Genomic DNA, 22,491 nt, shown 5'->3' on the forward strand with positions numbered 1-22,491 from the left:
ATAAGTTGTGCCGGTCGTTAAAAGGGTTACCGCATAAACCGTGTCCCATTTTGCGGCCATGTTTGCAGTGGCTGTTAAGCGAATACTGCGATCCTTAAGCAAATGGCTCATCCGCAAAACAATTTGTAAATTGTAGTCATACGACTGCAGGACACTGCAAATGGCTGTAAATGGAGGGGTTGTTTTTTTTTCCCCCCAGAAACTGATGTTTATTTCTGGTTTCTGGAAAATAAAAAAAACTCAAGTCCCATTGTGGACCATGAATTTGGGTTCATATAAGGACTGCTGCAAAACAGTGTTGTAAAAATGAGTCGGTTACATAATGTCCAGCTGAACAACTGGCACGACTGTGCTTTCAGGCTCAATTATGGTCCTAAATCAAGGACATGATAGGAATCTAAGAAAGAAGAGGATTAAAAAAACAAAAAAGGGATGAAACGACTTAGCTTCGGAAGTTGTGGGTACTCCATCACTGGACAGAAAAGACTGTACAGCTATTGTCCAGAATGGTATAGGGTCTCCTGCTAGAGCAGGGGGTTGGACTAGATGACCTCAAAGGTCCCTTCCAACTCTGTTACTGTTACCTTAAGAGCAGGAACTGTGGGAGGGATCTTGGAATCTTAGTGGACAACCAGATAAATAGGAGACAGCAGTCTGCAGCTGCAGCCAAAAAAAGCCAATGCAATCCTAAATTACATTAACAGAGGGATACAATCAAGATCAAGGGAGGTATTAACACCACTCTATAAAGCCTTGGTAAGGCCACACCTAGAGTGCTGCATCCAGTTTTGATCACCACACTATAAAAAAGATGTGGAGACTCTAGAAAGTGTGCAGAGAAGAGCAACCAGGATGATGAGGGGACTGGAGGCTGAAACATACGATGAACGGTTGCAGGAACTGGGCCTGACTAGTCTGGTGAAGAGAAGGACCGGGGGAGACAGGAGAGCATTTTCCAATATTTGAGAGGCTGCCCCAGAGAGGAGGAAGGGGCTCAAGCTATTTTCCAAAACACCCGAAGGGCCAGACAAGGAAGAATGGATGGAAACTGATCAAGGAGAGATTCAACCTGGAAATAAGGAGGAATTTCCTGACAGTGAGAACAATCAACCCATGGAACAGAAGTTGCCTTCAGAAGTTGTGGGAGCTTCATCCTTGGAAGCTTTCAAGAAGAGACTGGACTGCCATTGGTCAGAAATGGTGTGGGGTCTCCTGCTTGGGTGGGGGGGTTGGACTAGATGACCCACAAGGTCCCTTCCACCTCTGTTAATCTGTATCTGTACCTCCCTCCCAAGCCTGTTATTCTGTGTTCTAATTTTTATGGATCCTTTCTGGATAGCAGGCTGAATTTTCTGGTATCGCTCTCTCTGACTAGGGGATTGCTGGCTGTTAGCTGCCATTGCGTCGCTCACGCTGAACGATCCCCTTCTCCATCGCGTGGTCCCTCATGGACAAAGCTTCCAGAACGGATATGCTGGTATCTTCCACTTCCAGGTAAAATACTCTCTCCAATCCTTTGTTCCAGGTCCCACGGATTCATTTCCCCTTTTCTTTTTGAAATACAAGCAGGGTGTATGAGCCCTACGAGGTAGTCCAGAGAAGAATTATAACCAGGAGGTCCATAGCTCTATATTCATTGTAACGTTCCATTGACAGAGTCTTGCGAGTCTGACAATGCATTTCCCCATCACCTTTGAAGTGAGAAAAACAGTAGTACCAGGCGTTGTTTAATATTAAGGGTGATGATAGAGGTTGTGTTGTTTTCTTCATCTTTTTTTTCCCCCAGATTTTACTACCCAGTTTTATAATCCAAATACTTGATTTCTTTAAATTCAAAATGCCCAATCAGACTCTTCAGGTTCTTGATACCCTAATCCAGGGGTGAAATGCTCCCGGTTCGGACCGGATCACCTGATCCAGTAGCGATGGCGACGGGTGGTTCAGAGAACTGGTAGCAAAAATCCCTGCCCTCCCCCCCCCCATGTCCAGCTGAGCCATGCAATCATCAGAGACTTTTTTTTTTACTTTTAAAAGCATTTTTTCTATAACCTCTTAGGCTGAAAAAATGCTTTTAAAAGTAAAAAAAAAAAGCCTCTGATGATCACGCGGCTCAGCTGGGATCGTCAGAGGCTTTTAAAAGCATTTTTTTCTACAACCTCTTGGCCGAAGAGGTGGTAAAAAAAATGCTTTGAAAAGTCTCTGACGATTCCAGCTGAGTTGCCTGATTGTCAGAGGCTTTCAAAAGCATTTTTTTCTGCAACCTCTTAAGGTTGTAAAAAAAATACTTTTAAGAGTTTTTTTTTAAAAGTTGGCCACGCCCACCCAGTCACATTACACCCCCCCCACCAAGCCACGCCCACAGAACCAGTAGTAACAAATTTTAATTTCACCACTGCCCTAATCCACATAGATTTGATCCATAAACCATACAAAAAGCCAAGAACAATCAAGCAGCCCAAAAGGGCAAAAATAGGGGGCGGGGGGGGGGAATAGAAAGAAAGAAAGAAAGAAAAAAGGAAAGAAAGATAGAAAAAAAGAAAAGATAAAACCAGATCAGTGCAAAAATAAAAACTCACTAGTCCAAAACCCAGGTGTTTGCCCAAAATATCCAACCAAGCAATAAAAAAATGCAAAAAGTATATCTCCCTCCCAAAAATTAAAAAATAGAAAAAACAAAGACCCTGCCAATGAACTCTTTTAAGTCCAGGAAGAGGGAATTTCTACAAGAAAATGTACATTTTATATTATGTGTATAAGGAATAAAACTGAAAAAACATTTCCCCCCCAAAAAAAACAGTGAGAAAAACTACAGCTGGTCCTTGACTTACGATCATTCACTTAGTGACCATTCAAAGTTACAATGGCTTTGAAAAAATGTGACTTAGGACTGTATTTCAGTTACAAACTTCGCAGCATCCCAGTAGTCACATGATCAAAATTCAGACGCTTGGCAACTGTCTTCTATTTATGACGGTTGCTGTATCCCAAGATCACGCGATCCCCTTTTGTGACTTTCCAACAAGCCAAATCAACGGGGAAGCCGAATTCACTTAACAACCACGTTACTAACTTAACAACTGAAGTGATTCGCTTAACAACGGTGGCAAGAAGGTTCATAAAATGGGACAAATATCACTTAACAACAGAAAATTTGGGTTCCGTTGTGGTTGTAGATCGAGGACTACCTGTATGGACTGAAGGCACTTTAAAAAGCCGAGATTGTTGATGTTTGCACAGTTGTGGTCTCTTATCGCAAGTTTCCTTAATAGAGCAGCCGCTGAGTACGGCTGACCGTAAATTTAGGATTCTTGACTTCTTTTGGTCTTCCGAAAAACAGCTCTGGCAGTTTGGCGAATGGATAGAAGTGGTGGTGGACGATTTGCTCCCGACGAAAGATGGCAAGCTGGTATTTGTTCATTCTGCCGAAGGGAATGAGTTCTGGAGCGCCCTGCTCGAAAAAGCTTATGCCAAGTACGTATCGTTTCATTTTTTTTTTTAATTATTATTATTTTTGAGGGAAAACTGTTTCAGAGTTGATCTGAGCAGGTCAGAAGATTTGGCATTCTTTCCCCCCCCACCACCCTCTCTCTCTCTGCCAAGAATTGGCTTCTGGGGGCGAGATAAAAATCACCATAGAATTGCAATAGGATCGAAGGCTATAACTCAATATCTCCCTAGGTTGAATGGCTGCTATGAGGCCTTATCTGGCGGAAGCACCTCCGAAGGGTTTGAGGACTTTACAGGCGGGGTGACCGAATGGTACGATCTTCGGAAGCCTCCCAGCGATCTCTTTCAGATCATTTTGAAAGGCCTGGAGAGAGGATCTCTTATGGGATGCTCCATTGACGTGAGTATATCGGGAATGTCATGTCGCCTTCACTTAAAGTTGGGCATCTCAGCAAGAGGGGCACATGTGGGTGGACTCCCTAAGTCCATGATGGCGAACCTATGGCACGCGTGACCAGCTGATTTTTGGGCCTTCCGGGCCCACCGGAAGTTGGGAAACGGGCTATTTCCAGCCTCCAGGGGAGTGGGGAAGGCCATTTTCGCCCTCCCCAGGCTCCAAGAAAACCTCTGGAGCCTGGGGAGGGCAAAAAATGGGCCTTCCGGACCCACCAGTAGCCTTTTTGCCATCGCGTGTAAAAAATGGGGGAAGCACGGGGGGGTCATGCACGCATGTGCGGGGGCGGGGAGGCATTGAATTATGAGTTGCGGGCATACGGGCACACGACCACCCCGCGCTCCCCCGCTTTTGGCACACGACGGCAAAAAGGTTAGCCATCACTGCCCTAAGTCATTGGATACTTGGCAAGCTTTATTACTATGTACTATTAAGGTAAGGCAAGATTAAGATGAGATGAGGAGATGAGATGAGATAGAAGATGGAAGAAGATAAGACGATAAGATAACGTATCATAATATAACATAAGCTAAGATAACATAAGATAACATAAAATAATATAAGATAACATAAGATAACAAGATAGAGTAAGATTTTTATAGTAGTTGGAACATGTGGTATGATTGGATCCAGAAACGATAGGAGAGAGATAAAGGATAATGTTGGATTATAATTATAGATGATGGTATAATTATGGTAATCAATATGTGTTGGAAATGTAAATTTGTATATAGGAATATGTAAATAGTTTCTATTTTTACTTTCTGATTATTGGTGTGTATATATACATAGATATTTTGGTGAAGTTACACCATGATAGAAAAACTATTATACGTTTGTTTTTGTTTTTGTTTTTTTGAACTATAATAAAAATTTATAATAATAATAATAAAAAAAGATAGAGTAAGATAAGACGATAAGACAGATGAGATCAGATGATAAAAATAACATAAAATAAGATTTATTGTTACTTTTTTCTGTGAATACACTGGCACACATTTAAAAAATGAAATTCTGATGCCCGCTCTCATTATTTTATTATTTACTAAATTTTTATGCAAGGTGACTCTGGGCGGCTTATAATAATTATAAGTAATAATTATAATTATTATAAGTAAATATAATTAAAACATTGACACATCAAATTTACACAGATTAAAATATGAAAGGCTGTACTAAAACCAGAGCTTAACAGATGGACTTCTGTAGCGAGTCCTTGAGTTACAACCATGATGGAGCCTACTCATCTCGGTCATAACTCGTGATGGTCTTAAATCGAGACATCCAGACGACTGACCTGATTTTTACAACTAGTCCTTAAGCAAAATGCCGTGGAAGTCTGTCGTAACTTCAGTCAGTCACTAAGTGACCGGTTGTAACTCGAGGACTGCCTGTAGCTCCATTCCACTTCTTTGAGGGCATTCAACATTTATAATGTAGCTTTTTTCCTCTTCTTCTAACTCTTCTTCCTTCCCTCTTTGAATTCCAGATCACAAGTGCATTTGACATGGAAGCGGTCACTTTCAAGAAGCTGGTGAAGGGCCATGCTTACTCCCTCACCGGAGCTGAGCAGGTAAGAACCGTTGAGCTGTCATAAAAACCATACTAGAAAGCGGAGAATAATGTCAAGTGCCAGCGAAATCAGGAGATCCAGACCGTTCAAATGGGTATAAAGTTTTATCGTAAGCTTAAGTTCTCTATGAGAACCTGAACTACTAACAGCCAAGGGAAATTAGCGGGAGATAAGGAATTCATGGTAGACTGGATTCCTACAGAAATATAATATCACATGCCATGTACAGATAGTCCTCGACTTACAACATTCATTTAACAGCCATTTGAAGTTACAACCGCCCTGAAAACAACGTGACTTAGGACCGGTCCTCACACTTATGACCGTTGCAGCATCCCCATGGTCCCACGCTCAAAATTCAGACGCTTGGCAACTGTAAATTGTATTTTACAGCTGCATCCCAAGGTCATGTGTGACTTTCTCACCTGGCTTTCGACAAACAAAGTTAATAAGGGAAGTCAGATTCACTGAACGACTGTGCGATTTGCTTAAGAACTGCAGTGATTTGCTTAACGACCGTAGCAACAACAAAAAAAGGTTGTAAAATCAGGCATAACTCACTTAACAGCCTCCTTGCTTAGCAATGAACTAAAGGGCCACCATCAGTGAGCTGTTGGACAGCATTACTTGGTCTGTTGTGTGGATGTTTGGGTGGTTTAAAGGTGGGGAATTTGTGGTGGGTGGATGGGGGGGTGTTTGGGGATTGTTATGTGTGTTGGACCTGGTCTTTGGGTGTTAAGTGAATTTTGTTGTATGGGTATACTGTGTATACACGTACAATGACAATAAAGTTATTTAATTTAATTTAATTTAATGGGAATTGTGGTCCCAACTGAGGTTGTAAGTTGAGGATTACCTGTAACATGATTTTCTCAGAAATCATGTTGAATTTATTGTTTGGCACTAGGAGGCAGCCCACTCTGTTTTCAGATTTGCACTCAGCTCTCAATAGCAATAGCACTTATATACCGCTTCACAGTGCTTTTACAGCCCTCTCTAAGCAGTTTACAGAGTCAGCCTCTTGCCCCCAACAGTCTGGGTCCCCATTTTGCCCACCTTGGAAGGACGGAAGGCTGAGTCAACCTTGAACCTGGTGAGATTTGAACTGCCAAATTGCAGTCAGCCGGCAGTCAGCAGAAGTAGCCCGCAGTACCGCACTCTAACCACTGCGCCACCGTGGTGCATAGACATCAACTTGCTCATTTCTGGTTTCCGGTTACCACGCTGTCTTAAGACTCAGATTGGCCGTTAGTTTCATTATATAAAACCACCGCGAAGTCAGCTTCATGGGAACTCAGTGACTCATGACAATCTCTCTGCCTTCCGACAGATCAACTTCCGAGGACAGCGCGTCAGCCTGATCCGGATACGAAACCCGTGGGGAGAGGTAGAATGGACAGGAGCATGGAGCGACAGGTGAAATGGCCGTCCTGGAGTTGGTGAACTACAACTCCCATCATCCTTTGTTGTGAGGTGGCCTTGCCCGGTTTAGAGAGAATAAAATCACCAGAATGAATGAAGCAGAATTATCCATGTTTCATTCACTTCCATAAAAGTTCCCCGGTCTTAAAATAGAACGATTAACCAGTGTTTCTCCACCTTGACACCGCCAAGGTGGAGAAACACCAGAATAGACCAATTCAGAGCTTATCAATCAAATGTTTTTCTGTGGCCTCCCTACCTGTTCTCAAAAAAAGCTCTCAGCATTTTCTGGATGCACACCCTGAACTCTTGCCAGCCTCATTAACAAAACCCTCAGCCTGCCTAAAATCTGGCTTGTTTCCTGGTGAATTTAAGGAGTGTTTTTTTTTTTTTTTTTTTTTTAACAGTTCTGGAGAGTGGAATGCAGTGGAGCCGGCTGTGGGGCAGCAGCTGAGAGTGAAAATGGAGGATGGGGAGTTTTGGTAGGTCTGACTTTTATCTGAGTTTAACCAAAGGTTTTATTTAAATTTAAAAACTAATGGGGAAGATTAGTTTTTTTATTTTGTATCTACTATTAATATTATTTTAATATTTATTATTTTTATTGTAAGATGCCTGGAGTCACTTTGCAGATTGAAATGGGAAGGGAAGGGAAGGGAAGGGAAGGGAAGGGAAGGGAAGGAAAGGAAAGGAAAGGAAAGGAAAGGAAAGGAAAGGAAAGGAAAGGAAAGGAAAGGAAAGGAAAGGAAAGGAAAGGAGGAAAGGGAAGGAAAGGAAAGGAAAGGAAAGGAAAGGAAAGGAAAGGAAAGGAAAAGGAAAGGAAAGGAAAGGAAAGAAGGAAAGATATGATGGGAGGGAGGACTAAGAGAGGGAAGGAAGGGAAGGGAAGGGAAGATGGATGGATGCATAGATAGATAGACAGACAGACATAGATAGATAGGGATAGATAGATGGGGATAGATAGGCAAGCAGACACATAGTCAGATGATAGATAGATAGATAGATAGATAGATAGATAGATAGATAGATAGATAGATAGATAGATAGATGGATGGGGGGGGTGGGGGGGTTGGGTTGGGTTGGGTTGGGTGGATGGAGGGATGGATGGATGGATAGGCAGATAGATCGGCAGATAGATAGATGATAGATAGATACAGATAGATAGATATAGAAGATAGATAGAAGATAGATAGATAGATAGATAGATAGATAGATAGATAGATAGATAGATAGATAGATAGATGGATGGATGGATGGATGGATGGATGGATGGGTGGGTGGGTGGGTGGGTGGGTGGGTGGGGTGGGTGGGCGGGTGGAAAAGTGATAACACTTTTATTTCAATGAGATGGATCAATGATACCGGGGTTGAGATGTCTGGCCTTGGATGGTGGGCAAGAAAGTTCTTTTTTCTAAAAAAAAATAATATAAATGCATGAATCATTTGAAAAAAAAAATCTCTATTGTTGTGGGGGAGGGGTTCTATTTTTCTACTATCGGGACATTCCCAAGTTCTGCCTCTCCTCGACAAAAGATCTGAAGCCTACGGGTTCTGCTCTCCTATTGTAACTTTGCACGCTTCAAAACCCAACTCTGGAATTTGCTTCTTTACCTTTGCTTGCAGGATGTCCTTCCAAGATTTCCTCCGCGAGTTTTCCCGCCTCGAGATCTGCAACCTCACCCCTGATGCCCTGAAGGCTCGCAAATTCCGAAAGTGGAACACCACGCTGTATGATGGCACCTGGCGACGGGGGAGCACAGCTGGGGGCTGTAGGAATTTCCCAGGTAATCTCCCGTGGTAGAGGAAGTAATTCTGCCAGCCCAACCCAACCTACCAGGAGGAGGAAGGAGTATTAGATATATTTGCCATTTTGAGTTACTTATAAATGTTGTGGCCCACCGGCGGCCAGTGGAGCTGTAATGCATTATGGTTGTAAATCGAGGGCTGCTGTCCTGCTTTACGACCATTACAACAGGACCGTAATTTCCAGGGTGCAGTATGGTTGTAAACTGAGGACTGTGTCCTGCTTTACGACCATTGCAATTTCCAAGGTGCGTTATGGTCGTAAATTGAGGACTACCCATATGCAAGACACGTTAAGGGGCCCTGGCCAATGCCTGACCGCGCCAATCTTCCGCGCTGGCCTTCTTCCATTTTTTTTTCTCCCTTTCTGTTCTCTCTCCTCCTGCAGCCACGTTCTGGATTAACCCACAGTTTAAAATCCGCCTTGACGAGATTGATCACGACGACGAGGATGGGCGGAGAGAGCCTGGCTGCAGCTTCCTTTTGGCCCTGATGCAGAAACACCGTCGCAAAGAGAGGCGGCTCGGGAAGGACATGGAGACCATCGGTTTTGCCGTCTACGAGGTAAGACCCCCAAAGGGGTTCTCCCAGGGGTAGGCTTCAAAAATTTTAGCAATGGGCTCTCTGCCCGGTTGCTGGGTGGGCGTGGCCTCTACCACCACGGTGGAGGGGGCACTTTTGCCCTCCCCAGGCTCCGGAGGCTTTCTTTGAGCCTCCGGGAGGGCGAAAACAGCCTCCCCAAGCTCCGGAGGCCCTCTGTAGGCCGGAAACTTCCGATAGGCCCGTTTTTTCGCCCTCCCCAAGTCTCCGCACGCGCCCTGCACTTACCTGCATCCAAAATGGGACTCCGGGGAGGGGAGGGGCAGGGTGGGTGGGGCCAGCCAGGAGTGGGATTTGGGGGTTCTCCAAAGTGCACAGAATCTTAGCTAGAGGTTTCCCCTGAACCCCTGCGAACCCCCAGCGGCCCCACCCCTGGGTTCTCCCCACCTCCCTTCCTCGAAGTCCCTCTGAACTGGGATGATTCCTCTTTGGAAATGCACTGATTTTTTTTCTTTTTCTGTTTTTCCCAGGTGCCCCCGGAGGTATGTTTGCAAAGAACAGCCGGCATAGTCATGGGTTCAAGCCTCTGGGTCCCAATGGCAGTAAAGAATTTTTTTGCAGGATTCCAGGCCAATGAATCTTTTCCCCCAGCTTGGAGACGCCAAGGAATAAAAGTGGGATTCTAAGATTCTTTTGCTTCAAATAAAGAGCAATTGCTGAGTTAAATCTAGTTCAGTCTTTTTGCTGAATGGGGTATAGGTAGTCTCCTGGCCTCCCAATATAGGTAGTCCTCGACTTACAACCATTCATTTAGGGAACGTTCAAAGTTACAACAGCACTGAGAAATGTGACTTGTGGTTTTTCACGCACATGACGGTTGCAGCATCTCCGTGATTACATGATCAACATTCGGATGCTTGGCAACTGGTTCATATTTACGATGGTTGCAGTGTCCCGGGGTCATGATTCCCAAAGCCAGATTCACTTTACAACCGGGTTACTAACTTAAGAGCTGTAGTGATTCACTTAACAGCTGTGGCAAAAAAGGTTGTAAAACGGGGCAAAACTCACCTAACAACTGTCTCGCTTAGCAATGGAAATTTTTGGGGGGCTCAATTGTGGTCGTAAATCGAGGACTACCTGTAATTTTGGGCTGTGGCCCGTGACTTCAAAAAAAAAGAACTAAGATGCTAGTCCTCATGGTTTTAATTGAAAACCAGATTAAGGAATGTCCAAACCGATCTGTCTCATTAAAGTCACCTACTCATTATTGACAGATCTCCAGCTTTGCAGGCAAGTCTTGGCTTCTGGATTCCTTTTGATCTCCTGGGGGTCTCAGTGGGAGGAAATCTCTGGCAAAATGGATTTTTTTAAAAAAAAATCTCAATTCCTCTTTTTTTTCTTGGCAGTGCAAGGGGCAGCCGTCCGTCCATCTGAAGCGGGATTTCTTCCTCTCTAACTCTTCCCGGGCCCGATCGGAACAGTTCATCAACCTGCGGGAAGTGAGCACTCGTTTCAGGCTGCCCCCTGGTGAATATATCGTGGTCCCTTCGACTTTTGAGCCCAACAAGGAAGGAGACTTCGTACTTCGTGTGTTCTCAGAGAACAAAGCCGGGACGGTGTAAGTCATCCTTTCCCAGGGCTTTTTAATAACAAAAACTAGTTGGTTGAAATCAGGCTTGGCTTGAGAAAACTCTAATGGTTTGGCTGATAAAGTATCTTTTGTTATAAGTCAGACTTGAATCTTTTAGGCTAAGATTCTTAAGGGAGGATTCTGGATTTGGGGTTTGTGTTTGTTCTGTTTTACCAGCATTAAACCCAGTTTAGTGGCTTTCACTAAAGTTTGTGCGTTTCTCATCTCAAAACAGGAGTGTAAGCTTGTTCCTTTTCATTGCCTGTTCATTGCCTGTTTGCTAAGGTAGTCCTCGTCTTACAACCAATTACAACCATTCAGACACCCCCCCCCCCCAAAAAAAAGTACTTATGATCTGGATTCAAAGCTCTGACGGCTGCCAAAGTCCACCCCTTGCAGTCATGTAATCATATTTTTGGCCGTTAAGCAAATTTACAGCTATCCTACAGACACGAGATTGCGATTTAGAATTTTTTTTTTTGCTGGAAACCCAGCTTTTTTTTTTTCTGGTTTTTCTGCAAAAAAATGCCCATGGCGGACAATTTTTTTATTGTGATGTTCACCTTACAACGACGGTGTTCGCTTAACGACCTCTGCAAAAAAAATTGTCCTAAAATCAGATCAGTCTCTTGATGAGCTGCTTAATGACCAGCATGGTTTATATGACCATAATTCCAGGCTCAGTTATGATCGTAAAACGAGGACTGCCTGTATTTTAGGCTGTTGTTTTTCGAGGAGGTTATTTCTAAGTGTCATTTTCTTCTTCTTCTATTTTTAATTTATTTCCGTCCGTAGGGAGATGGATGATCAGATCCAAGCCAATCTTCCTGATGAGGTAGAAGCTTCCGGTGACAATTTTTTCTCTGTATTTGAGGGAATTCAGTAGCAGAAAATAAATTTCCCTTCTCCATTGGAAGGAGAAATTCCTTCATAGGGAGACATATTTCCAAAACGATCCACTTGAAATAAGATGGAGGGTTTTTAATTCGGCTTCCGCCGTTGATTTTATTCATCGGAAGCTGGCTGGGAAATTCCGGTCCTCATTTTCTGACGCCCATCTCCTTTTCCCCATTTCTCTAGAAAATACTTTCAGAAAGTGAGATCGACGAAGGCTTTAAACAGCTGTTTAAGCAGCTGGCAGGGGCGGTAAGTACGCGAAGATGAGAAACAGCACAAATTCAAAAAAAAAAAATGAAAGAATTAAAACTAAAAATTGAGCTGGCAGCAGTGAAAGGAGAGAGAAAGAGGTGGGAGGTCATTTTGCCTCTGCTTGGATTTGCTGGTGTTTAATTATCTTTAACAGATTAACAGAGTTGGAAGGGACCTTGTAGGTCATCTAGTCCAACCCAAGCAGGAGACCCTACACCATTTCTAGTTAAAGCGAGAGAGATTCTAATCATCATCTTTATTTAACGACCCTATAATCCGTTGCGAGGTGGATTCTGGGCAACTGAATGCAGCTAGCAGAGTGTTTTACTGGCCGGATGCCCTTCCTGTTGCCAGAGTGGAGTTTTGTTCAGCAGATAAATTCTCAGTGTGCCCAGAGAAAAAAATATCTGCCTCTGACCTAGGATCGAACTCATAGCCCTCCTGATTGTGAGGCAGGAACTCCTCATCTAGGCCTGTTCAGATACACGCTTTAAAATCCTCCTTTTCCAACATCACACATGATAATTTCATCTAATTTCCTTTCCCTTCCAGGATATGGAGATCAGCCCACGAGAACTGCAAACCATCCTCAATAGGATAATTGGAAAACGTAAGTGCCAAGATAGCATTTCACCTCTCTATGGCCATTCTTTTTTTTTAATAAAACAGTTGCATTAATAAAAGAGAAAAATAATCTGTTTTGCTGCAAATCCTGGGGGAAAACTTGGGGAAGTGGCGAAGACTGCTCTCGGCCCAACCCACCTCACAGGGTTGTTGTGGGTAAAATAGGCGGCAGGAGTATTGAGTTGATCCATATACAGGTAGTCCTCGACTTCACGACCACAATAGAGTTGCTAAGCGAGACACTTGTTAAGTGAGTTTTGCCCCATTTTGCCCATTTGCCCCCTTCCCTGCCACCGTTGTTAAGCGAATCACTGCAGTTGTTAACTTAGTGACATGGTTGTTAAGTGAATCTGGCTTCCCCCGTTGACTTTGCTTGTCCAAAGGTCGTAAAAGGAGATCACGTGACCTCCGAGACACTGCAGACGTCGTAAATATGAGTCAATTGCCAAGTGGCCGAATTTTGTAAAAACGATCATAATTCGCCTTTTTCAGTGGCGTTGTAACTTTGAGCAGTCACTAAACGAACTGCTGTAAGTCGAGGACTCCATATATATATATGGAGACATAGATAAAATCATTGTCTTTTCTTTCTCCGTTGTAAATTGTAGATAAAGACCTGCGCACCAAAGGATTCAGCTTGGAGTCCTGCCGAAGTATGGTGAACCTGATGGATGTATCCCATTTTCCACAGCGTGAGAAAGGGGGGCCCGTTTGTCAGTTCAGAGTTGCAGAACTACAGAATAACAGGAGTTGGAAGATGACCTTGGAAGTCATCTAGTCCAGGGGTCTGCAACCTTAAATACTCAAAAGAGCCATTTGGACCCGTTTTCCCACAGAAAAGAAAACACCGGGAGCCACAAAAGCTGGGTGGGCGTGGCCAACTCGATGTCATTCACTTCTACCAGTCACATGACCCTCCCCTAGCCACGCCTACCCAGCCGGTCATTAGGGCAGAGAACCAGTTTTTAAAAAACACCGGGAACCACAAAATCCTTTTGACATCTCTCTCTCTCCCCTCCCTCTCTCCCCCTCTCTCTGTATCTCTCTGTCTCTGCCGCTTCTCCATCCCCCGCTGTCGCCCTTACCTTCTCAGGCCAGGCAAGGAGTGACTGGGAGGGGAGGGCGAGGGGAAGTCGCATCTCTTTCTTTCTTTCTCTTCTCATTCTTTCTTTCTCCCTTTTCTTTCTTTCTTTCTTTCTTTCTTTCTTTCTTTCTTTCTTTCTTTCTTTCTTTCTTTCTTTCTTTCTCCTTTCTCCTTTCTCCTTTCTCTTTCTCTTTTCATTCTTTCTTTTTCCCCTTTCTTTCTTTCTCTTTTCATTCTTTCTTTTTCCCCTTTCTTTCTTTCTCTTTTCATTCTTCTCTCTTCCTCTTCCTTCCTTCCTTTCTTTCTTTCTTCTCTCTCTTTCTTTCTTTTCTCCTTTTCTTCCTTCCTTCCTCTTTTTCTTTCTTTCTTTCTTTCTTTCTTTCTTTCTTCTTTCTCCTTTCTTTCTTTTTTCTCCTCTTTGTTTCTCACCAAGCCACACCCACAGAACCGGTAGTAAAAAAATTTGAAACCCATCACTGGCTCCCACATGCGTGAAAAGAATCTGGCTAGCACGCTGGAACCCAGAACAGCAGCGGGCGATGTCTCGTGTGCTTGGAGAGATGACTCTGTGTGCCACTTCCAGCACACGTGCCATAGGTTTGCCTAATTTTTTTTTCCCCCTGTGGTTTTGTAAGTGAATGGTTGGGAAGGGAGGGGTGAATTTTCTCAAGCATGTTTCCTTAACAGTCCCTCCATCTATCAGAAAGATGGGAATGGAAAACTCGGCTTAGTGGAATTTAATATCCTTTGGACTAAGATTAAAAACTATCTGGTAAGTTTCCATCCGCTCAGCTGGTTTAAAAGCGCAAACGGATATTTGTGCAACTATGTTTGCATTTCATAGACTGCTAAAATAATATCCTTCTCAAGATATTATGACTTTTTCAGCAAAGTATTTATTTGTTTTTCAGCAAAGTTATCAGCATGGTTTTGTTTAGTGGATTTGTTTGTTTTTTTCTTATCTCCTAAACAATGGACATTGTTCACATGTAACAATAAGCCATCATTCATGGGCTCTCCTGATTGATTCAAAATGAATCAAGCATTGCAGCGTATGCAGCTTCTTACACAAAACAAAAGTATATTTCGATGCCTGAATTGTGGATCCTTGTTGGTTGCTTCCAAACAAGCTAGAATTTCCTCTTGGCTAATGGAATCTGGCTAGTTTGCAAGCAACAGATCAAGATCTGAAGAATGGACATCATGCAAAATAGGTCATTTCTCTTAGAGGCTTATTGTTTGCCAGCTGTCGTGTCAGGCTCTTAGCTGTAAATACAGGTACTCCTTGACTTACGACCGCAATTGAACCCCAGATTTATGTTGCTAAGCGAGACAGTTGTGAAGTGAGTTTTGCCCCATTTTATGACCTTTCAGTTAAGTTAGTAACACAGTTGTTAAGTGAATCTAGCTTCCCCATTGACTTTGCTGGTCAGAAGGTCATAAAGGGATCACATGACCCTGCAACCGTCATAAGTTCATGCCAGTTGCAAAGCCATTTTTTTTTATTGAAAAAGTTTTAAAACAAACACAATTTCCCCACAACCCCCCCTCCCAACCCCCCCTCCCCCTCCCCGACTTCCCAGAGCAGAACACAAGGTATTTCTATTGACCTTTAACAATAAACTAAATTGCATAACCAATCATTAAACTAACACCCCTAAAAAAAAATTTCTTAACCCCCCATATATAAAATCCTATTTCTTAAACATAATACTTCTAATATCACTTATATAACGCTTATACAAATAAAAGAAATCATTCATAAGCTATTTGATATTTTTTGGTCTGATACTTATTTTGTATATAATCAATCCATCTTCTCCAGTCCTGTATGTACCTTTCTTGTGTGTGATCCTTCAGATATGCTGAAATTTTAGCCATTTCAGCTAAATTAGTTACTTTCAATATCCAGTCATCAATAGTAGGCAAAAAGTCCTTCTTCCAGTGTTGTGCTACCAACAATCTTGCTGCTGTTATCAAGTTCAAAATCAATTTAGTCTCTGCAACTGTACAGTCCGTAGTTATACCCAGTAAGAACAACTGTGGAGTAAATTTCAGTCTCTTTTTAAGAATATTCACAATGGCCGCCCCCCCCCCCACGCAGCTGAGTTGGATAGAGTTTCCTCTGACCTTCGAGGAACTTGCCTGTTCCTCTTGGTCTTCCGAGGTGTCTCTCCTTCTTCCCCGTCCCTAAGAGATGGTTCCGGTCCGAAGACTCCTCAGCAGCAGTTTGTCAGCCCAGGATTTCGCGGAGCTCGTCAGAACCCGCTATTTCCCTGACTGTATCACCGCGATGCTTCCGGTCACTAAGCAAATGGTTGTAAATCGAGAACTATCTGTACTTTCCCCACAAGAAAGACTGATGTTCGCAACATGGGATATGTGGGTCCCAAGTGCAGATAGAGCTATTAGGTAAATATGGAGTAGGTTTAACAGAATAACAAGAGTTGAAAGGGACCTGGGAGGTCTTCTAGTCCAACCCCCTGCTCAGGCAGGAAACCCTATAATGTTTCAGACATGTTGATTTGGAAGGCAGGGAAGAAGAGAGCTATGGAGCTGGTATAGATTTGGGGTTTGATCCTCGTAGGTAGATTTTCTGTGTATATTTGATTTATTTTTTCTCTCTCTGTAATAAGCTCCTTTATTGCTGTTGAATTTCTGGAGAATCCCCTTCCCTCTCATTTGTCTTCCCTTTAAAAACTTTTCAGGCAGTCTTCCGGAAGTTTGATTTGGACAAATCGGGAAGCATGAGTTCCTACGAAATGCGAATGGCTCTGGAGTCTGCAGGTGATACGCCCGTTTCTTGGACCATTTGGCTTTCTTTCCATTTTTCGGCTGCCTGTGCAGCAGACTAATCCTCAAGGAGGGCTAAAAAAACCCCCAGTAATAATAAAAGCCCTGCCAAGATTTTCAATTGGAGGACAAGGATTAATTTAATTTACTGTAATTCAATCCATTGCATTTAAATCCTATCTTTTCTGTGAGAGCTCCAGGAAACTCCACAGGTGAGACTATTACAGTCCTGTGATGTTGGTTGTGTTAGGAATGTCTGTTTGGCCCCACATCACCCAATCAAGTGGGGAACTTGAATTGGGTCTCTTCCTATTAATCCTGTGTCTTCACTCTCTGATTCTCAACTTCAGCAACTATAAAATGGGTGGACTTCAATTCCCAGAATTCCCTAGCCAGCATGCTTTAAACTGAGTGGACTTCAACTCCCAGAATTCTCTAGCCAACTTGATTTAAGATGGGTGGACTTCAATTCCCAAAATTCCCTGGACAGCATGCTTTAAACTGGGTAGACTTCAGCTCCCAGAAACCCCCAGCCAGCATGCTTTCAGATAGGGAATTCCCAGAATTCCTTTACTAGCATGCTTTAAGGTGGGTGGATTACAACTCCCAGAGTTGTAATTTTTTTGTTGTAAGCCGCCCAGAGTCCCTAGGGAGATGGGCAGCATAGAAATGCGACAAATAAAATAAAATAAAATAAAATAAAATAAAATAAAATAAAATAAAATAAAATAATAAAATAAAATAAAATAAAATAAAATAAAATAAAATAAATAATAAAATAAAATAAAATAAAATAAAATAAAATAAAATAAAATAATAAAATAGAAATCTCCAGCCAGCATGCTTTAGGATGGGTGGACTTCAACTCCCAGAATTCCCCGAGCCAGTAAAAGTGGATGCCTCTTACAAGTTGCTGAGGTTGTGAAAATGCTGCCTGAACTGCTATATCCTCATGGAAAACTCAAACACATCCCCTTTGCACTCTGCACATGTGCTAATTTTAGTCTTCCTTTTCTCCTTTAGTTCCTAATTAGCCTTCCCCTAAATGGGAAATTGACATCGCTCTTCCTTTGCCTCCCTGCAGGTTTCAAACTGAACAAGAGACTCTACGAGTTGATCATCACTCGCTACGCGGAGCCCGACCTGGCCCTAGATTTTGACAACTTTGTCTGCTGCTTGGTGCGGCTGGAAACCATGTTCCGTGAGTTCTTACCCCTCCCCGGTATTTGGGGAGAGAGGGAGGGGTATGGCTGAATAACCAGATGATCCCAAATTAAGCCAGTTTATTGTACAGGGAGCATCGGTTTTGCCGTTTACGAGGCAGGGGTTCTCCCAGGGGTGGGCTTCAAAAATTTTAGCAAGGGGTTGCTGGGTGGGTGTGGCTGTGGTGGGCGTGGCCTAGTCGACTTCCTGCACCATGGCGGGGGGGGTGTTTGTGCCCTCCCCAGGCTCTAAAGGCTTTTCTCGAGCCTCCAGGAGGGTGAAAATGGCCTCCCCAGGCTCCGGAGGCCAGAAATGGGCCCGTTTCTGGTAGGCCCATTTTTCGCCTTCCCTGAGCCTCCACGTGCGCCCTGCATTTAACTGCATCCAAAACGGGCCGCCTGGGGACTCCTGGGAGGGGCGGGAAGGAGTGGGCGGGGCCAGCCAGGAGTGGGATTTGGGGGTTCTCCGAACTGCATAGAATCTTAGCTAGAGGTTCTCCCGAACCCCTGCGAACCCCCAGCATAGGGAGTCCTCGATTTTACGAGCACAAGTGAGCCCAACGTTTCTATTGCTAAGGGAGACATTGGTTAAGGGAGTTGTGTCCCATTTTGCGACCGTTCTTGCCACATTTCTTAAGTGGATCACGGCAGTCGTTAAGTGAATTGTCCAAAGGTTGCCAAAGGGATTCAAATGACACTGCAAATGTCATAAATATGAGCCAGTGGCCAAGTGTCTGAATTTTGATGCTGCAATGGTCGTAAGTGTGAAAAATGATTGTAAGTCACTTGTTTCAGTGCCGTTGTAACTTTGAATGGTGCCTAAACGATCAGTCGTAAGTCGAGTTGTGGATCAAACACAACTTTGCAACTAACAACAACAAAAGTCGAGGATTACTTGTATTCTCAGTGGCCTCCAGGTTTTCTGTTATTACGCTGAGCTTGTCGATCGAAAGGGTCGGCAGTTCGGCGGTTCGAATTGCTAGTGCTACCGCACGACGGGGTCAGCTCCCGTTCCTTGTCCCAGCTTCTGCCAACCTAGCAGTTCGAAAGCAGGTAAAAAAAATGCAAGTAGAAAAATAGGGACCACCTTTGGTGGGAAGGGAACAGCGTTCCGTGAGCCTTTGGCATTTAAGTCATGCTGGCACATGACCATGGAGACGTCTTCGGACAGCGCTGGCTCTTCAGCTTTGAAACGGAGATGAGCACCGCCCCCTAGAGTCAGGAACGACTAGCACATACGTGCGAAGGGAACCTTTACCTTTACTTATTAATTACAGGGGTTGGACTAGAAGACTTCCAAGGCCGCTTCCAGCCCTATGATGCTGTCTTCCAATCTAGTGATTTATGAATGTATTGATCCTTACTTCTCTTTCCTTTCTAGGATTTTTCCAAGCCCTGGACACAGACAAAGATGGGATTGTCACGTTCGACTTGATTAAGGTAACCATATCTGGGTGTCCCGGAGGGCTGGACTACAGTTTCCAACCCTGCTGGCTGGGGAATTCTGGGAGTTGAAGTCCACTTACCTTAAAGCAGGCTGTCGAGGAAACACTCATAGAAGCAAATAAATGTTTTGAGTGCACTGAGAATAGATTTCGCAGTGGGGTGTGCAAATTCACACTTGCAGGGCCCTTGCAAACTTGGAGCAGATTTGCATGCCAGTGGGTGTGGCTTGGTGGGCATGGCAGGGGAACGATACTGCAAAATCTCCATTCCCTCCCCACTCCAGGGGAAGGATACTGTGAAATCCCCATTCCCACCCCACTCCAGGGGGAAGGATACTGCAAAATCCCCATTCCCACCCCACTCCTAGGGGAAGGATACTGCAAAATCCCCATTCCCTCTCCACTCCTGGGAGAAGGATACTGCAAAATCCCCATTCCCTCCCCACTCCTGGGGGAAGGATACTGCAAAATCTCCATTCCCACCCAACTCCGGGGCCAGCCAGAGGTGGTATTTGCCAATTCTCCAAACTACTCAAAATTTCCACTACCGGTTCTCCAGAACCTGTCAGAACCTGCTGGATTTCATCCCAGCCCTTTTCCTCTCGTGCTGTTTCTTTCCACTTCTAATCCCAAAGACTTGGATTATTTGTAACCTCTTTGACGAGCCTTTTGGGCCAAAGTGTGAAACCCAGAATGCTCTCAAAAGACCGTTTTTTAGGAATGGAGGAAAGAAAAAAACGGTGTTTTTTCTGGTTGTGGCATTTTTTTGGGGGGGAAAAAATAATTCTCTTGTGTTTTTTTTTCAGTGGATACAACTGACCATGTTTGCCTAAAAAAATATACAGATCACGTCCCGTGCAAATTCTTTGGACTTTTTCTTCTCGCTGGACATTGTATTTTGAAAGTGGAGGAGAATCTTACCTGCAAGTGCCTTGCGTTAACGCTTTTCGCGGCTTCTGTTCCAAGTAGAGGGAAACACACAAACACACACAGACACACACACAAAAAAACACACTTCCAACTTGCCGTTGTTTCATTTCTTACGTGGGCTCCTACCCAGTTCTGGGGACCTGAATGCAGCTTTGTTTCAAACTTCTGTTTTGAAGAACCCGTGTTGTGAGGCTGGTCAGGAATCGCGCTACGATTCTGCGAAAGCCACAAAACGGCCTTGCGACACAACCAAACTGGAGTTTCTAGCAGCATTCGTCAGGTTAACAAGATTTTGGGGGGGTTACTCTTGGATGACCCCAGCCTTGCCAAAGTATAAATTAAAGGTAGTCCTCAACTTACAACACTTTGTTTAGTGACCATTCAAAGTTATAGGCGCTGAAAAAAAAAAAGATTCGCTTAAACAATCGTGCTACTGATTTAACAACTGCAGTGGTTCACTTCGCAAATGTGGCAAGGGAAGAGTCGTAAAATGGGGCAAAACTCACTTCCCGAACGTCTCGCTTGGAAACATAAATTTGGGGGTCGGTTGAGGTCGTAAGTCGAGGATTAGCTGTACCTGGAAAACTGACCCTTTTTTTGGGGGAACTGCAAAATTATAGGCCAAAATATATATTTAATCTTGCTGATGGTGAACCAAGCCAATTTATCGTTGAGCACTTCAACCTGTGACTCCTTTTCATTTTTTTTTTAAAATACTTCCTCAACTTACAACCGTTTATTTAGTGGCCATTCAAAGTTACAACAGCACTGGGGGGAGGGAAACTTACAACTGGTCCTCGCACTTATAACCACCGCACCATTCTTATGGTCATATGATCAAAATTTGTATTTATGATGGTTGCAGCGTCTGGAGGTCACATGGCCGCCATTTGCGACTGTCCCAGCCGGCATCCGCCAAGCCAAATCAATAGGGGAAGCTGAATTCACTTAATGACTGCCCGATTCGCTTAACCACTAAAGAGATTCTCTTAACAGCGCTGGAAAAGAAGGTTGCAAAATTGGGCGCGGCTTGCTTAGCAACGGGAACTCTGCTCCCAATTGTGGTCGTAAGTCGAGGACTACCTGCATTTATGGCTAAGAGAACGGCACGATTGCTGGTAAACTCAAGTGACTACTTGGCATTATGTCCATCCTTCAAATTTTTCTTACAGGCCAACCCTCCTGTTTGCCAGGGGTGTTAAAACCAGGAATTATCTCCATCCTTGGTCCCCAGCGGAGCGAACAATATTTCATGCCTTTTGTTATGCATGTGTGTGTTTATATATAAATATATATATATATAATATATATATATATGTAATTTCCTGGAAGCTTCTGGAAGCATTTCGGGGCCTAATCAACCTCCAGGCCTTTGCGGGAAGATTTTCCTTCCTGCCAAGGTGAGTTTGGGAAACCCAGTGCCTAAAGACTTCAGCTGTTACGCACTCCTTGCCTATCTAATGCGCTTGCTGCCAAATATTTTATAAGGAGAGTTTGCGTCATAGCCCCCCATCCGGGGTTAGTGGTACCCCCTTATCGGAGAACCTCGAAAGCCTCGAGAACCACTTCTTGGACACGGTCCCATGTTCAGGACTTGGTTTTTAACTTCTCTTAAAAGTTCTCTGGTATCGCCCCCATTTATGTTCTTATGCGTGTTTTTTGTATGGTAGAAATGGATTTTACTTCCATGCCGAAATAAAAGAAACTGTGGTAATGCTTAACACACCACTGCACTTGCTTTGTCTACTTGTGATTATTGCTGTGTTGTTGTTAGTTGCGAAGTCGTGTCCAACCCATCGCGACATGGACAACGTTCCTCCAGGCTTTCCTGTCCTCTACCATCCTCTGGAGTCTATTTAAGCTCACGCCGACTGCTTCCGTGACTCCATCCAGCCACCTCCTTCTCTGCCGTCCCCTTCTTCTTCTTTTGCCCTCCATCATTCCCAGAATTGGGCTCTTCTCCAGGAAGTCCTTCCTTCTCCTTAGGTGGCCAAAGGGTTTGAGTTTCCTCTTCAGGATCTGGCCTTCTAGAGAGCAGTCAGAGTTGATCTCCTCTAGGACTGACCGGTTGGATGGCCTTGCAGTCCAAGGGACTCACAGCAGGAGTCTTCTCCAGCACCAGAGTTCAAAGGCCTCCACTCTTTGGCCTTCTCAGCCTTCCTTATGGTCCAACTTTCACAGCCATCCATTGCAACTGGGAAAACCATAAGCCTTGGCTGGATGCACTTTGGTTGGCAGGGTGATGTCTCTGCTTTTTAGTACACTGTCTAGATTTACCATGGCTTTCCTCCCCAGGAGCAAGCGTCTTTTAATTTCTTTAAAAGAAAGCGGGAGTCCATCAGTTCAAATCCCATCTTAGCCATGTAAGTCAGCTGAGTGACTTTGGGCCAAT

The 22,491-nt window shown here is 43.9% G+C and overlaps 1 protein-coding gene across 2 annotated transcripts in view; it reads left to right on the forward strand.

Moving 5' to 3' along the window:
• Nucleotides 1–21,832, forward strand: part of CAPN1 (calpain 1) — a 35,748-nt gene extending 13,916 nt beyond the window's left edge. For both annotated transcript variants that reach the window (XM_070951213.1, XM_070951214.1), the window contains exons 4-22: nucleotides 1,376–1,494; nucleotides 3,338–3,471; nucleotides 3,679–3,847; nucleotides 5,391–5,474; nucleotides 6,805–6,890; nucleotides 7,304–7,378; nucleotides 8,520–8,680; nucleotides 9,088–9,263; nucleotides 9,770–9,781; nucleotides 10,649–10,860; nucleotides 11,668–11,707; nucleotides 11,953–12,018; nucleotides 12,574–12,631; nucleotides 13,254–13,318; nucleotides 14,433–14,501; nucleotides 16,438–16,516; nucleotides 17,607–17,723; nucleotides 19,106–19,164; nucleotides 19,976–21,832. In XM_070951213.1, coding sequence (XP_070807314.1) covers nucleotides 1,376–1,494; nucleotides 3,338–3,471; nucleotides 3,679–3,847; nucleotides 5,391–5,474; nucleotides 6,805–6,890; nucleotides 7,304–7,378; nucleotides 8,520–8,680; nucleotides 9,088–9,263; nucleotides 9,770–9,781; nucleotides 10,649–10,860; nucleotides 11,668–11,707; nucleotides 11,953–12,018; nucleotides 12,574–12,631; nucleotides 13,254–13,318; nucleotides 14,433–14,501; nucleotides 16,438–16,516; nucleotides 17,607–17,723; nucleotides 19,106–19,164; nucleotides 19,976–20,002 — 1,808 coding nt within the window. In that variant the 3' untranslated portion in view covers nucleotides 20,003–21,832. The remainder of the gene's footprint in view (nucleotides 1–1,375; nucleotides 1,495–3,337; nucleotides 3,472–3,678; nucleotides 3,848–5,390; nucleotides 5,475–6,804; nucleotides 6,891–7,303; nucleotides 7,379–8,519; nucleotides 8,681–9,087; nucleotides 9,264–9,769; nucleotides 9,782–10,648; nucleotides 10,861–11,667; nucleotides 11,708–11,952; nucleotides 12,019–12,573; nucleotides 12,632–13,253; nucleotides 13,319–14,432; nucleotides 14,502–16,437; nucleotides 16,517–17,606; nucleotides 17,724–19,105; nucleotides 19,165–19,975) is intronic.
• Nucleotides 21,833–22,491: the final 659 nt, after the last annotated feature.

This window comes from Pituophis catenifer, unplaced genomic scaffold (assembly GCF_029215685.1).
Source record: "Pituophis catenifer annectens isolate HBS135680 unplaced genomic scaffold, rPitCat1.0.hap2 SCAF_10, whole genome shotgun sequence".
Classification (NCBI taxonomy): Eukaryota; Metazoa; Chordata; class Lepidosauria; order Squamata; family Colubridae; genus Pituophis; species Pituophis catenifer.